Source organism: Pecten maximus, chromosome 8 (genome assembly GCF_902652985.1).
Source record: "Pecten maximus chromosome 8, xPecMax1.1, whole genome shotgun sequence".
In the NCBI taxonomy this organism is placed as follows: domain Eukaryota; kingdom Metazoa; phylum Mollusca; class Bivalvia; order Pectinida; family Pectinidae; genus Pecten; species Pecten maximus.
This window is the reverse complement of record NC_047022.1, coordinates 11,381,012-11,399,154: the sequence shown is the minus strand read 5'-3', so window position 1 is coordinate 11,399,154 and position 18,143 is coordinate 11,381,012. Positions and strand designations below refer to the sequence as shown.

Genomic DNA, 18,143 nt, shown 5'->3' with positions numbered 1-18,143 from the left:
CGCAACTAAATGTTATACTGATCATGTATACCAAGTTTCGTTAAAATCGGAGTAGCACTTTAAGAAGAGTTGTCCGGACAAGTCTCAACCAATGAGAAGTCGGCAGCCATTTTGAAAATTGGTTTTTCAAAAAAAAAAAAAATGTGGGATGCACAACTACATGTTATACTGATCATGTATACAAAGTTTCATAAAATCGGAGTAGTACTTTAGAAGGAGTTGTCCGGACAAGCCTCAACCAATGAGAAGCCGGCAGCCATTTTGAAAAATGGATTTTTTGAAAAAAAATGTAGTATGCACAACTACATGTTATACTGGTCATGTATACCAAGTTTCATTAAAATTGGAGTAGTACTTTAGGAGGAGTTGTCCAGACAAGTCTCAACCAATGAGAAGTCGGTGGCCATTTTGAAAATTGGTTTTTCTAAAAAAAAAAAAAAAATGTGGGATGCACAACTGCATGTTATACTGATCATGTATACCAAGTTTCGTTAAAATTGGAGTAGTATTTTAGGAGGAGTTGTCCAGACAAGTCTCAACCAATGAGAAGTCGGTGGCCATTTTGAAAATTGGTTTTTCTAAAAAAAAAAAAAAAAATGTGGGATGCACAACTGCATGTTATACTGATCATGTATACCAAGTTTCGGTAAAATCGGAGTAGTACTTTAGGAGGAGTTGTCCAGACAAGTCTCAACCAATGAGAAGTCGGTGGCCATTTTGAAAATTGGTTTTTCGAAAAAAAAAAATAAAAAATGTGGGATGCACAACTGCATGTTATACTGATCATGTATACCAAGTTTCGTTAAAATTGGAGTAGTACTTTAGGAGAAGTTGTCCAGACAAGTCTCAACCAATGAGAAGTCGGTGGCCATTTTGAAAATTGGTTTTTCGAAAAAAAAAAAAGAAAATGTGGGATGCATAACTGCATGTTATACTGATCATGTATACCAAGTTTCGGTAAAATCGGAGTAGTACTTTAGGAGGAGTTGTCCAGACAAGTCTCAACCAATAAGAAGTCGGCGGCCATTTTGAAAATTGGTGTTTCGAAAAGAAAATGTGGGATGCACAATTACATTTTATACTGATCATGTATACCAAGTTTCATTAAAATCGGAGTAGTACTTTAGAAGGAGTTGTCCCGACAACTATTGCGTGACAAACGGACAGAAGGACGGACGGACGGACGGAGGGTAAACCTATAGTCCCCCCGTTTTTCAAACGGCAGGGGACTAATAATCTAATTAACGTTATAGTTTGCCCAACATATAAAGAACATTATATTGGCCAAACAGGGAACGCATTAAGTGAGAGAGCTCGGGTACACACACACAATAGATACGTCACCCGGAAACAAGCAACATTCTCGGGTGCTTTGATTTACTCTTATAATAAGTTCTGGATTTGTGAAACACGTGTTCGTCTTATTTCATGTAAGCGTTGTGCATGTAATGTGCACAATATGAGGGAACATTTACAATTTTCATTTTTAATTCCACATCGATGGCTCGAATACTTTGTCAAAATTACAAAAATCTGTCCTTCAAAAGGTCATTAATAAACTACTTAGCCAGATGAAAAACGATAATTGAAACGCACATTTAAAATGTATCGACGTTTTCAAAATGAAACATAAGTGTTGATTAAAACTTGGAAAATATGTCTCAGAGACAAATAACTACATGTCATTCCTCCGAGATACAAAATTCAGCAACATTTGCAATACAATGTACCTGATATATATGTACAGCGTAATTTAATTTGGAGGGAATTATTTTAGTGCTCTCATAGCTAATAGATAAAGAATCACACGTACGATTCAGTGTGTCACCAAAGTAGAAAAAAACAACAACAAAAACAAAAATCAAGAAACAACAACACAAAAAAACCAACAGAAAACAACATAATATTTTTCTAAACTATCAAGTTTTAGATATGACCTACGTTTCATAGTATGTTAAATATCATATTTTTACAACATGTTTTATAATTCTCTCTTCAAATTCCTTTGGTTTAGTTTGTTTTTGTTTTACGTTCTATTAACAGCCAGGGGCATTTGAGGACGTGCCAGGTTTTGGAGGTGGAGGAAAGCCGGAGTACCCGGAGAAAAACCACCGGCCTGCGGTCAGTACCTGGCAACTGCCCCACATATGTTTCGAACTCGCAACCCAGAGGTGGAGGGCTAGTGTTAAAGTGTCAGGACACCTCAAACACTCGGCCACCGCGGCACTTTTTTTTCTCGAAAATCTATTAGTAGTAATAGTGACCTTAATTTTGACCCTAATAGGTTGAAATCTAAATTTACGCCAAAGATGATGGCTGTTACTAAGTGTATGGAGCCTCGGCACTAAGAGAAGCTTAATAAAGTCAGTAGAGGAAGGTCACCAAAATATAATTACATAAACACTGACCTCACTGTTGTCTCCAGGAGGTTGAAACGCAAACTCGTACACGATATGATAGTGGTGAACAAGTGCATGGTGATAAAGGACTACTAAAACATTAATAAAGCCAATAAAGCGAGAATGTCATTATTCTATTAAAAGTAGTATTGACTGAAATGCGAACTCATACAAGAGATAAGAGCTGCGGATTATGGGTATGAAGATTAATGAAGTGGCTAGAACGACGATGTTAAAAATCTATTGATATGGTAACAATGACTTAAATTAACTCCAGGTGGTTGAAACGGAAAGTCGTACAAAATATAATGGTTGTAGTTAAGTGTTTAAAGTTTCACGACAATTGAAACATTAATTAAGACAGTAGAGACAGAACATGGCATGGTCACGTATGTACGAACATATCCCTATATCCCACTGTTGATTCGTTCCGATAGGATAATAAACTATCAATTCTTTATGTAAAATTTCTCCATTGAATATTACTTATGAAAATACATGTTTATAAATGTTAATTTATTGTATGCTATCCATTAATAAGAATACGTTTTCATTCTAAACAAATGCATTGTATCTATTTTTGCAGTTACTGAACCCTATTTCCCTATTTCGGAGTTGCAAAATCATACTCATGACCAAGAGGTTTCCCTCTACAGGAAATTCGAAACGAAACAACTCTACCCAACCTATGTACCAAAGGTAATCCAGTTAAACTGCATGTACAGTCTTTAACAAATAACCAACCCGATATAGATGCTATTTATAGAATGACACGTGCCGTACCTTTTTATTTTGAAGCCACACCAAAATCTCACCCCTATTTGTTGCTACCTATTAGCGTAACTGGGCGCGTTTCTGATATTTCGAGAAGTTACATCGCAGAATATTTTCTCTACAAAAAAGTCCTTCTCTTAGAATTTTCGTCACCCTAGGTTGTTCATGATAGGAATCCGCATAACTACCATCGCGAATTCAATGCAGAGTTCGATTTGTATCAGAACAGTAAACAACTGGTGAAATTTCTCTCGTCCGATAAACCCGGTAATCACCAAGACATTTTTTCAGTACAGAAGCTTGTTTATTATAGAGTATTGTGAACTGCCGGATATATTCTTAGCTGAAGCATGGAAAATAACATTGGAAGACATCGGCATTTGTGATGTATTATGCTAGTGTTCTTATTGCTATCAAACATACGATTTATTGTGTCACAAAAATGAAAAAATATATGTTCCACTCATTGTTCATAAATTATGAATTATGAGCTAGAATCTACGTTTCATTTAAGCATTGATGTCATTTTTTTTTTAGTTTCATCGGGGTATGAAACAAATTTTGTTTGCAAACTGTATGAATCCGCTACGGGGATTCATACAGAAGTTTGCAAATAAAATTTGTTTCATACCCCGATGAAACTAAAAAAACCCAAATGGACATCAACGCTTATAATTCATTTTCGTCACATTTTTCGCGCCATTCTCGGAATTTGAGTATTTACCATGAAAACAAAGAAAAATTAATTATAGTACGGTGAATATCATGTTATTCAAACATGTATTAAAATATCATTTTCCATTTTCAAATATGCAAAGTGATAATATTTTATCAACGTTACGATTTATATTGATAATGTTGATTATTTCCAATAAAAGCCTTTTCGCTGGGACGTAAACTATTAAGAGTGCAGTTTACACAGGTTAGTGATCAGCCACTTTCCTAAAACAAACTTCCTGTAACCTGTGCCTTTTGGTCTCACCCTTTAACAGATTCACTTGCACAAGGTCATGAATCCCTATGGTTTGTATTATCTTAAACTTAAGTGTTAAACTTAAACGAGACGTCCAACATCAAAGAAATCGACCCACATCTGGTTACATAACATACTTTTCAAATTGAATGCCTCAAACAATTCAGTTCACCACAGTTTATTTATATATATATTGTTTTTTAAAATTAAAAACAATTATACAGTCTTCTAAGTTGCATTTCTGCCATCTCACCCTACCTTAAATCTACTTCTCTCTCTCTCTCTCTCTCTCTCTCTCTCTCTCTCTCTCAGTCATTACCTTGTAGGATACTGTCTAGGATACAGAGTGAGTGAATAAAGGCTTTTGAAATATTTGTTGTTTTTTTTTTATCTCATTCCCCCCCCCCCCTTTACTCCACTACTTGTCCATATACATTGTACGTGTAAACATTGATGTTTCCTAGCATACTATTCAAATGTATAATGTGTTAGTCAGGGTGAACATGGATGTAAAGGTGTACATGTGGCTAAGGGTGTACATGTATATGTATGTAAGGGTGTGTATGTATGTGAGAGTGTTTTTTCATGTGAGGAAGCGGGTATATGAGGGTATGCATGGGAGGGTGTGTGCATGTGTGTGTATGTGATGGTGAAATATATAAACAAATTGTAGTAAATAGAGGATATCTAACAGTATCTTCAGTAATACCAAATATATTTCACGAGTGGGACTAATATTTTGATATTTTTCACGAGTGCGCAGCACGAGTGAAAAATATCAAAATATTAGCCATCAACGAAAAACCTACCCCGTATGCTAACTAGGCCTACAGCGATAATTTGTAAACAAAAAAAATAGTTTCCCCTGTCCAGGTGCTGACATATATGTCGGGCTTTCTGATTGGTCAATCATTTTGGTATTTTCTAATCATTAATTTGATTGGTCAAATCAGCAAAAGTGATATTTTTCACTACTGAAAAATATGATAGTGAAAAATATCACTTTTACAGAATGAATAATTTTTGATATTTCACTGGTAAAAATGTAATAAAGAAATTATACATTTGTAAATTGTGAGTGTAATTGATGCAATGTATTTACAGTACAGAAATCTTGATTATTTAGTTTTCTCTGCATTTAATGTTTGAGTTGGACATATGTATGTGTGTGTGTGTGTATAAATGTGTGTATGTGATAAATACAGTAATTTTGAATATCTTTTATTTATACAAATTTAGTAAATTTAATTGATTGAGTGTATACAAGCCTTAGTGTGTGTGTGTGTTTGTGTGTGTGTGTGTGTGTGTGTGTGTAATTGTACATTGTTTGATGAAAACACTGAATAAAAAGTAAATTATGTAAAAAAAAATTTGTTTTTCAAACCTTATACCACTAATCTCTATTCTCGCTTATGGGAAGTACTCACTCGATATGTTTATTAATCAGACCAACCCCTACAGACCTCAGGCAAATCTCTCAAAATTAGTTCTTGTTCCAAGAAAAATAATAATTTTCTCCAATTTTAGACACTGTCCTTTATTTCTAGCATGGACGAGCTAACATAGTGAAAATTGCAGAATAATAGGACACATCACCGAGTTTTAGACAGCAAAGTGAGAATTAGAGAGTATTCATCTTTTTTTAGACACTGCAAACAATATTAGTGCCTATCATAGAAGTTTTAGGTACGTTTCACAAAATTCGGCTTGAAGGCAAAAAACTAGTGTTTGAATTGCATAATTAGGTATGTTTCTGACAAAAATAGTATGTGCTGTGCTAAATCAGTGCTTATTTGGTAAAATTGGTAAACAATTCTAAATTAGTAGAAAATATGAAAAAAAACTAGGGCATTCGTATCTCCCAGTGATAACATATTTTTTTCGGGGTATTCATTGCGATTGCTTGTGATGTTGAATCTTTTGTGATGATATGCTAAACTATACATAATGTTTTTTTTTATTATCTAGCAAATAAGGAACTGTAAGATATCGATAGCTCACTCACCGGTTAATAAACCCAGAAATTCATTATACATATCAGGCCCGCATTGCTTTTCCTTTTTCTTTTATCTGTATTCTTCATGACTTCAATGCCAGTTTTATCTTCTAGGAATTTCGATGTACAATGATATATAATCCCCTCAACTATCTACAGCATTTGGACAGAGTCCCCACAGTCATTTATAACAATGCCTCCTTGTCCTGTAAGATTAAACCAGAACAGTTGTTTCCAGGTAAATTCTGCTGAACGTTCAGAGTCCCTGTAGATTTCCTCAGCCTTCTCATTTGCTGGAATCCACTGTAGTGTGTGTCGTGCGAGGTGTTTGATCCGCTAAAAGAAAAAAAATATTATCGGTAAACTGGGATCTGAATAAACAGCAAATTATGGACACCAACATATCTACATGTATCATTGCTATGTTTTGAGCAGACATTTGTATTTATGTTATCTGGTATAGCCAAAGATAAAAAGACAAAATATAATTGAGGCGTTCGAAAGAGCCAATGAAAAAAAAACCTCTGTTTTTTTTAGAATACTAGTATTCAAATAAGATTAGAATAGCATTGAATATATGTGGAGGAAATATGGGTTAAAGTGAGATAGTTGGCTTTGAAATTATGTTTAAGCTAGCTGACATAACTGTAGATACAAAGAAATATCAAAATGTCTCGCCTACAGCTCATGGTACACACACATAAGACAATTGTTATCTTGACATATTTCGCAAACACTTCCATCAACTGTCATTAAACTTCACCTGTATAAAACAAACTTAATCAATATATTTCTCATATATCTGTGTAAAGGTTCCGTTTGCTTTCGTTGTTACCCACACACAATAGCCAAGAGCTGGTAGTAAAGAAGACAATGTAAAGCACCATCCTATAGCCCGGGCATACACAGGGTAGTTATACTCTCCAAAGGACGGCGGCTTGTATGTAAATATACTGATCACGAGGAGACACTGAGGGAAACAAAATATTAATACACAACTGTTTAAATATGAGTATAAACATTACATATTGATAAAATAGTAAATATCATGTGACAGTTTGATAGCTTCTTTTTGTTGATTTAAAGTTAGAATTAGCTTTTGTTTACTCGCTGGTATATCCTTGTTGTTTTAATCATGAATAGTATTCCCTGTTTGGATGAATTCTAAAGCAATGTCGGAAGAAAACAACATTAAAATGTCATCATATGAATTATGAGATAAACTTATATTTTTTGTTTGCTGATTTCTTGAGTTGGTGGTCGGCAACATAACAATGACCAGAAATTATCAATGGTTATTTATTGTGTAACATATTAATTTTCTATGTATTTCAAATAAAAAAACTAACTTACATACATGACATTAATGTATGCTGTACAAAATCGAACGAAATACAAATAAAATTGATATACACGGATATTTTTCAAAAGTAACAGAAGAACAGGACCAGGTTGTTCTGAAGTATTAGAGTCTTCTTCTTCATCCACAGCATTTATAATGTTATATACTCGATATTTGAAGAGTAAACTATTGGGTTGGTTATACATAGTTATTGACATGTTCTCACCAAATCAAAGAGATAATTTTTAGATTGAAAAACAATCAAATATCAAATATGAAAAAAACGACACATGATTGGCAGTTCGGAAGATTTATAACGATCATGTTAACGAAGAAAGTATATAAATTGGTCGGATTTACACATCCTTAAAGCTGATCCGATGATAGAATTGTGTATTTCTGTTATCATTGTTAAACAGAGTATATCACGTTTATGATTTGTTAAAGTTTACGTCATTGGTTAACATGAATTAACATATTCTTTTTCATGATACCGAAGGTAAAACGAGAAAGCAGTATAATTATTCGGGAAATGTTCATCCTCAGGATAGAAACTTTTAAAATCATTACATCAAAATGAATAGATAATATTCATAAATAATGATACAAAAATAATAATAGAAAAAAACGTACTTAATTGCTTGTATGTGTCCTAAAAATGATAATCACAGCAGCGTCAATCTACATACCGTGAGAAAAACTGGCATAATGAACGCTGTACTTATACGAACAATAGTTGGAAGGGGTCTGTTAAGCATCAGGCGAACGTCACGATCTATTCTGTGGGTGCCTGTAAATGGTGATAAAATATATTAGTTCAATGGTCCACTAAAGTATAAGACTTTCTCTACTGGTGTATGGGAATCTTGATATGGAAACATTAATAAATAATACTTAAGACGCAATAAGTTTCTACGAAATGATACTCGAAACGCTCTTTTGTCAGGTTTTATTTATTTACTTTTTTTGTTTGATAGAATTAAACAATACAGCAAAACAATTTAAAACAAACAGTACTAAAAGCGCAAACTCCGTTCTAAAAACAGACATGTATACCATCATTTCCTTTATAAACTAAATTGCATTAATCCTCATTTTTCGATCATTTTGCGACTTTAAATTGTATACGATATATTTACCATAAATCCATGCAAAGACAATACACTCGGCCATACACATCAGCATAACGCTCCAAGTTCCAGTGTACCAGTCAACCAGCAGAAATATGTAGACTCCTGCCTGTTTAAAATACAAAAATAAAACGCACTAAGACTAAATAAATTTGACTGGAACATCATAGCTGTGATGGAAAATATAATAAAGTGTTAAACTAAAGCTTTACATCAGAAATGCCGTTTGTAAACTACCATTCTTTACTGTCACCTATTTTATTACTTCAATATAGGTGTACCATAGAGAGTTTTCACATTATGAAATTGATTTATATTCTATACAAATTCGGCTTGTTATTGATCCCTCATTTCAAACAGCTATATGTTTAGTCATAATAACAGTATACTAGAGCATATATGTAAATACCAACCTTAAATCATATTAAACATGAATTACTGTGTAAGTCAATAGCCCTACGTCTGCAAAAGCATAATCGTCATGCAACCGCTCTCTGTGTTATTGCGTCACTTTTGTGGTATATCTGTTACCTGAGTAGCATAGGGTAAGCCGACAAGAAACATCCCAACACTGACGGCAGCCAAAAGTGGAATCCTTCGATTGTTCAGAGCTTTGGGGAACATTTCTTCAAGAATCATCAGAAATGGTTCTGTCAATATTGCCTGCGAAATAGGTAACGCATATATATTTAAAACAAGTTATTCAAGTTAAGACGTGAATTGAATATGTCATTGATATTATTTTCATTCACACAAAAAAAGGGGTATGCATTAAGGAAATTTTCTCCTTTTCTCTTCCATCAGTCGTCAACCGTTATTTTCTATTCACATGCTTTTCCAGAAATCAATGAATCATATGTAATGACGTTCTAAGGATATAATTTTTCTTTTTTTAAATGATGATTTAAAGCTGTCACCATAGCATCCAGCCCCGGAAGCAAAATCACGAGGTAAAAGATGACGCACCAGAGTTGTGGTAAGGGGAAATAACTCAGGGCTTTGGGATAGGCGATGAATCCTATGGAAAAACCACCTGAAACAAAAAAGAGAATCGTTCATCACAGTTTATAAATCTGTCAGTTTGACTAAGAAAGTATCCTTTGAATATAATTTATGGTATCGCTTAACGAGAGTATGTAACCAAGAATGGAAAATGAATTAAAAAACAGTATAATCACATTTACTAATATCTTTAAGGAAATGCTCAGAAATGTATCAAAACTTACCTGATGTCATCACGTCATTTATAGGGACACCGATTTCCTCCGACATCACACCAAGCACGGAAAATACCACGAGGCCATTCACTAGTCCAAAGGTCAAGGTTGCCGTTGTCGATATAATAGAAGATCTGCCAAATAATACTCATTTAAAAAAATGTACATGTAACAATGTGCTTTGCTTTTGTCTGACATTTCATTAAACCCTAATTGTTTGCTATAAATTCACATCGACACTGGAACTGAACTATTCAAAAAAATGTAATGTTGTACGTTAATAGCATAAATAATGTAACTATGTTACTTTTGGTGTTATATAAAATACATAACAACCTATTCCTGATTTCAATCCATCATAACTACTCTAATAGCTGATGTAACATCTTTAATTTTAATACAGAATCTGATTGTCACCTAGTATTTCCAGCATTTTATGTATTGTCTAGCAATAAAAACATACTGGAAACAATTGGTCCGGAATTTATTGTGTGCCCCCATCATCATGAGTCCTCCCCAACCCGGACCCAGTGTAATAAACGTCTGGAAAGAGGCTTCTATCCACAACTAAAAAAAAAACAAGAAACGGCATCGGTGTTATACATGTAAATGTAAATATCATAAACAAATTGAAAAAATATAACAGCGGATAACAAGAAGAAAAAAAGATAATTATAAGAATGAATGCTACATACCAAATATAGAGATATAAAAATTATAGAATTTCTTCGGGGTTTAATTTGTTTCTTAATTTCTAAAAAAATCTATTGAATGATGGTAAAAGTATAAAGTATGTAACGATTGGTATACATTATAAGACAGCCTATATGTGTTTTCAATCTAGCATTGCTCGTATGTTCTATGTTTGCGCCTTTAATAAGTTACTTGTCAAATCAAACCAATCACTGTGTATCATATTTAACAGTAGTAAGGAATAGTATTTAAACTGATATGCAAAGAATCATATCAAAAGTATAAAGTTATGAAAATGGGTCCCTTGCCTGTGGATCAGCAAACCTTCTGAAGTCAGCAGATAAAAAATACATTATCCCTTTGGTAGCACCGGTTAATGTCAAGGCTCGAACCCAGATTATTAGGACTAGGGCCACAGGTAACAGGGCAGTAACATACAACACCTGAAATATCGACAGATCAGCATCATTACACATTGGATTTCATTGTGTTGATATGTTTTGAAAGTATTGTATCCATCACTGAAATATATGAGGTTTTTAATATCAAGTAACAACTACCTATAGTTTGAATGTTCTACGAATCTCCCAAGTACATCAGGATTGTCACAACATGGCATTGTATTAAAGATTTTCAAATTGTTTCTCAGCCAACATTATTGTAGTGGGTTATGAAGTCATATGATAAATATGTCCATGCTATAACGTCGTCAATATTGTTGTTTCGATGAAACAATTATTCGGGAGATTAAGTACGGAAACAAAACAACATCAGTTTTGATACAAATTTTTGTTCTTAATACACCACATGAACCATAAGAACTTCATCAACATTTGAATTTACACGTTTCTGTGCTATGGAGAGAATAGAACGTGTATCTACCTTTCCCATACTTTCGACACTTTTCACAATACTTATTGCCGCCACTAGTCTCATCCCGAATAGGTAAACCACAAATATAGCACTGATAGCTCCAATGTCGTTAATTCCATCAGAAATTCTCAGGATCCGATACCTATTTAAGCATGAACATTACTAAACTGTCAACGGGTGGATAAATTCATAATTTTGCATTACGAAATACACAGGATCCCGGCTTAAGAGGACTTTAATACAGCGCTAGTTTTAATGAGAAGAAGCATGAATTACAATAAATATTCACATCGTTTCTAACTTTTAAGAATGGTTCTGGCACTGACACATTTATACAGCATATTACATAACGAGCCAGGCTTTCAATTTTGATAAATGTAGGATTTGCTTTTGAATTTATTTCAACCTTCGGTCACACATCAATTGGTAATGTTTGTATACTAGATCTACTATTATACGGGGAACCCTGTTATAAGAGTTCTTTGATGTGTATCACCCATCATAATATAGCATTCAGGAGTTCCTGTTACATATCACACAGACTTACAGCCAAAACTCGTCAACAGAATCCACCGAGTGATTTGTTCCAGGTGTAATTGTTACATTCTGAAAAAGTGAAAATAATATTTTTCAGTATGCCTCATTAAAATCAAAATTGTATGGACATCAAAAAGAAGTCAGTCGGTTTACCGTCTGGCTACGCATAAGAGGTACGAGTGTCGACATTTTATGTAAGTCTGGAGACAAACAAACGTATAGTAACATCATGTACAGATTTAAATACGTATCAACCATACAGCGACTTACTGTAATTATACAATTACAACATATTATATATGACTGGCTGTCCCGTTGTCACGACCCTTCTTGTATGTTCAATCTCTTAAAGAACAGTTATATTGCTTTGTTTTAATGCAAAATGATCAAATGTATAGCCATCACAAATCAGAAGCTCGAACCTCATGAAACAAAGTAATATTCTCACGTGTTTCGTGCTATGCTTTAGAACAAAACCGTCTATCGGTATCATTTATGATATATAGTAATGGCTCAACTGTGTTACGATATCCAGGTAAGCATTGCAATTAAATACACCACCAATTGATAAACACTTCCTAGCATATCTTCGTTTATTTATAGACATGGTGTTCAGAGATATGATGGCGTCCTAAGACCCTCTCACTTCATCATATCATTCAGACGGTAGTTTTCTATTGCCTACCAACGATTGTATCTAGCAGAAACCTTATATATCTCAAACGGAGAAAATGGGACAAAAGATACATTCGAAGATCACAAATGATTAACATAAAATGCATAGATTTACACAGGTAACACATTATTAAACCGAACGCCTTACTGCAATGCTATGGTTGTATACACTGCTGTTGTACATGGACATGTTCCAAAGAAGTTTATTTGATCCTTCACGGTAACACGCTAGGGTGTTCCAGTCATTGTCACAGTTGGTCCACGGCAGAACTGATTTAAACGAGTTCACGAAATACTCCAATGCCCAGGCTTCCAAAATGGCTGTGTTAATGGCACTTATAGCGTTGATGACTGCTATGGCGATACCAATACCTGTGAAATAGGTTATTGTAATCATATCAGTCCATCTCCGAGTTTCAATTATGTTTCTCTGTACTCCTGGGATATGTCAAAATAAATCAAAGGCTTACATACAGCCATTATGATGATGAAAAAGAAGACAAGTTTAATACTTTGAAGTGCATCTGACAAATATAACCATACTTTCAGAGAGTAATATTTCTTTGAATATTGGATTTCAAAAGAATGTCAAACAAAGGTGTATAGATATTCTGATCCGTGTCACTATTTAAATGATTTTTAAAACGTGCATATGTGTAAAGGTTGAATTTACCTTCTCAAAATTTTGCTCAAAGCAATTAGACCCATACCATGGCTTTGCATTTTACTTAAATGAAAGTTGTGGCAAGGAAACAGTGAGCAGGGACATAGATAATTGAAACGGCCCTTTTAATAGGAAATTCAAATGGCTGGTCGATCAAGTTTCTTTTTCAGTCAATGAATGTGGCAGACTCCCTTAAGTAGGACGAACTAGCCTTGTTAAGACGATAAACCTTTTTAACCCTGTGCAGTATCTTGACGCATGGGCATCGTTTTAACATGATTTTTTTTAAATGTATTTGATGATTACATTTCATATATACATATATTTATCTTAACTAATTACTCCATTAAAATTTACCTCTCAATAACGGACAGATATCCCAAAATCGCCACGGTCCTTTGCCCGAGTACTGAGACAGGGCTAGTTCTAGGAAGTACAACGGAAGCCCGCACACCAGCATCAACAGGATGTAGGCGATAATAAAAGGACCTGGAAATTAATGAAATATATCAATATCAATTAAATACATTGAAAGAGGACATGTACGCTTTCTTATTGAAACTTGAATCATCAATGCAAGATAAAGATAGTTAAACTAATATATATGTACAGGATAGAATAAGAAGCTAAAAATAGTTTAGATTTTGTAGGTCATAGTGGTATAATAGTGTATCTATGTGTTTTTGTCGATATATGTATATACCAGCAAGACGACCAGTGAATGCTATCTATTATTCCCGGGAAATTGTTACAGTCATTTGAAGGCATATATCACTTGAGACTCAAACTCGAAAAAGGCACGCAACACACCGCCTTGTCATTCTAAATAAATTAATAATCCATTTACATTCATTGATTCAGTAGTAACACATGTCAGAATCGGCCTTAACATTGACGTTGTGTCCATAACATTATATTAGATACGTAGCAATTATTCGCTCAAGGAATTTGACCTTTCATCTCTTTTACCTTTAGTCAATTCGGCTTTAAACCTAAAGAAAAACCTTTAGGCGCGCATACCCCAAAGTGGTACCAATCAACTCGTATTATTATCCTTAATAAATGTACAGCCAAACGTTTTTGTACATACCTCCACATAAGAAAGTATGGCCATGACGATAATATTTTTGTTGTTGTGTGTACCACTTTGGGTCTGCTATTGGTCAAGGTCAAATATAGGTGAAAGGTTAAAGTGATCTTGATCCTTGATATAAAATCTTATCCTCTAAATTAAATTTCGCTGACCTGTGTGTAATACAACTGTAACTCCTAGGCAGAATATGAAAAATACGGATTTGTACAAGACGTGTAGAAACAGTGCAAGGCGTATAACAACATGTTTCTTTGTGTCGACCATAACACGTTTCCATGCATTAACTTGCATCTCTTGAGAGATAGTGTTTTAATTTATCTGTCACGGAAGCCATGGAAATAAGTCTTTGAATATCGAATCAACTGAGCGGCTACATCGTAGGTAGGGGGAGCTTGGGTGTTTCAGTCTAGAAATGGAAAAAAAAGCAATTAACTACTTGGAACTTGATTTCAAAAGGTTAATCATACAGCTTGTTGTAAGCTTTCTTCGCTGAATAATCCGTATTATCATGGCACTCTTTTACATTAGCACACGCATACCAGGTGAAAATGGCCCATATTACGCAAGAGCGAAAACATATGCTGGGTGATTCTTTCCCTGCATTTCATATCATAGAATATAAGCCATGATTAGAACCTTACAAGATCTGAACGTTTTTTGTTTTAATTTTATACAGTCCAGATTTAATTGAAAGTTCTAACAACGAATTGAAAATATAACTATTTTTCATTCGAACCCCTCCCATGGGGCAAACACGAGACCCCAGGGCTAGGAAATTCACAATTATGGTAAAGCACCTTAAGACCCTTCGATCTGTGAAGAGTATTTAATTTTACCTTATTTGGGTTGTAAGAAGAAGATTTTTGAAATTTCAGTTAATTTGACCCTTTTTGGCCCCGCCCATCAGCCCCTGGGGGTCAGTCAGGGCCAACATGTACATCAAACTGTCATCCTATGCTGATAACGTTAACGAAGTTAGAATGAATTCCAATAGAAATCCAACAAATAATAGTCAAAAATGTGATTTCCCTATATAAACTATAGTAAAGTTTACCCCCTACCCAGGGGCAAACGTGAGACCCCAGGGTCATGAAATTCACAATTTTGGTAAAGCATCATAAGACCCCTTCATCTATGAAGAGTATTTGATTCTAACATATCTGACTGTAGAGAAGAAGATTTTTGAAATTTTAGTCAATTTGACCCTTTTTGGCCCCGCCCACCAGCCCCTGGGGGTCAACCAGGGCCAACATGTACATACCATCAAACTGTCATCCTATGCTGATAATTTGAACAAAGTTAGAATGAATTCCAATAGATATCCAACAAATAATAGTCAAAAATGTGATTTCCCTATATAAACTATAGTAAAGTTTACCCCCTCCCCAGGGGCAAACGTGAGACCCCAGGGTCATGAAATTCACAATTATGGTAAAGCACCTTAAGACCCTTCGATCTGTGAAGAGTATATAATTCTACCTTATTTGGGTTGTAAGAAGAAGATTTTTGAAATTTCAGTTAATTTGACCCTTTTTGGCCCCGCCCACCAGCCCCTGGGGGTCAACCAGGGCCAACATGTACAAACCATCAAACTGTCATCCCATGCTGATAATTTGAACAAAGTTAGAATGAATTCCAATAGATATCCAACAAATAATAGTCAAAAATGTGATTTCCCTGTATAAACTATAGTAAAGTTTACCCCCTCCCCAGGGGCAAACGTGAGACCCCAGGGTCATGAAATTCACAATGTTGGTAAAGCACCTTACGACCCTTCCATCTATGAAAAGTATTTGATTCTACCATATCTGAGAGTAGAGAAGAAGATTTTTGAAATTTTAGTCAATTTGACCCTTTTTGGCCCCGCCCCTCAGGCCCCTGGGGGGTGGGGACCATATAATTCACAATTTTGGTTCACCCTCAGCCATGGAAGCTTCCTGTAAAATTTCATTGAATTTAGTTCAGCAGTTTTTAAGAAGAAGTTGAAAATGTAAATTGTTTACGACGCACGACGCACGACGCCGGACAAAAGGCGATTGCAATAGGTCAACTGAGACTTCGTCTCAGGTGACATAAAAAAATATATTAATTAATAACTGTTAAGGTACTAATACTGTACCTTACCTACCCCCTCCATTCCTGTAGGTCAAATACGGTACTCTCCAGAATTCCGGTAAACCGATGGAATATCCAAGTAACGCCACAACAAACTCAACGTGGGAGGTCCATTTAACATTAACAGCACTGGTCTCCTTCATTTCAGCTCAGATTTCATCAAAACTATACACAACTTTCAGAAACTATCAAAATTCAGCCTCAGAGATGAAAACGCTATATGGTAAACGTAATTCAATCTAACATAATATGCTTATTATAGCGTCCGTGGCTGGAGATACACTGTAAGATCTGTCTAAGGTAACTCGCCACTACTTTATACAGACTGTATTTAATTTATGTGGGGCATAATTTCACAAACAGCATTTTCTCACATTTCTGGTTAGGTTAGAGACAAGCCATAATTAAGTGATACGACTACATCAGATGATCACAGATTATACTTTAAGGTATCTATAATATGCAAAAACGCGAATGTTACAATCAGCATTAGTATGTGAGAGCGAAATCGGACAACGTGATGTTGCACATTATGAACACTACAAGAAGCGATCATACGTAAAATATAAATCAGGTCATATTATCTACGCAAATGATGACGCACATTTAAAAAAAATATATGTTATAACATTAACCATAGATAATACAACAATCTACGGTATGTATGTATATGTGTACGACCTGTAAACATATTATATACAGTTTATATGCGTATGTACGTACAAACTATATAGAATCTAACATATATTTTTAGATGTACAATAAATGTAATTGGCAGGATGTGAGGTATATACATTGTAATACATGTAATATACAGGATAAACCTATCATACGTGTAATTTACAGTATATAGGGAACAGCCAACCAATTGAAAAAAATAGACTTTTGAAACATCCCCTGTATATAGAAAATTGAGCCAGGGATAAAATGTCTGGCAGCCACTGATTGGCCAGTATGTTATGCAGTAACAAAATAGATATGTAGCCTGATAGGTAACTATCCATAAGAAATGTTGATGTAAATTTTGTAAGTCCGATTGCATCCCCCCCCCCCCCCCCCCAAAAAAGTGCAGGTAATAATAATTAACAGGTAAACATTTCAGATTTCTGAGAATTTTTACTGCGAAATTCACCCATTTTCAAAATGTCTACATTGGAAAAAATTTCAGCTGAAAGACCCAACTGTTTTTTTTAATTACGTGTTATATGATATCTTAAACTTTTGTTATAAACCATTATTGCTATATTTAATTCAAGAATTTTAATGATATTATGACAGATAGAAATAGTATAAATTATGTTATGTAAATAAACATTACATATATATAGATAGCAGGATAAGGATGTCCACCGTATAGGTAGCAGTGTACAGTAAAAATGCCCAATTCTGAAAAATATGGCACATGTTTTAGACATTGCCAGTTAACCCTACATATTACCTCTAATAAAGTATATATTTTTGTAATCTGTACAACATTTGCAATTTTAATACAGCTCTGAAGGATAAGTAAAACTTATATTTTCTGTGATTTTTAGAGCTGTGAATACCATGGTAACAGCTTAGAAAATGCTCAAAAATTGCAAAATATTATGATATTTCACCCAAAATGACACAATTCTCAACACATTTTTTTTCTGAAACCTATTTGAAATTAATATCTCT

At 34.4% G+C, this 18,143-nt stretch overlaps 1 protein-coding gene across 1 annotated transcript; it reads right to left on the bottom strand.

Annotated features, from left to right (window-relative positions):
* Nucleotides 1-6,295: 6,295 nt before the first annotated feature.
* LOC117332117 (sodium- and chloride-dependent glycine transporter 2-like) lies at nt 6,296-16,624 on the bottom strand. The gene is made up of 11 exons (XM_033891001.1): nt 16,495-16,624; nt 13,631-13,762; nt 12,758-12,981; nt 11,945-12,003; nt 11,407-11,539; nt 10,849-10,967; nt 9,581-9,647; nt 9,146-9,277; nt 8,624-8,723; nt 8,174-8,274; nt 6,296-6,478 (listed from the first exon to the last, which is right to left on the bottom strand). The coding sequence occupies exons 1-11, from the start codon at nt 16,622-16,624 to the stop codon at nt 6,296-6,298; spliced, it is 1,380 nt and encodes a 459-aa protein (XP_033746892.1).
* Between the last annotated feature and the right edge of the window lie 1,519 nt (nt 16,625-18,143).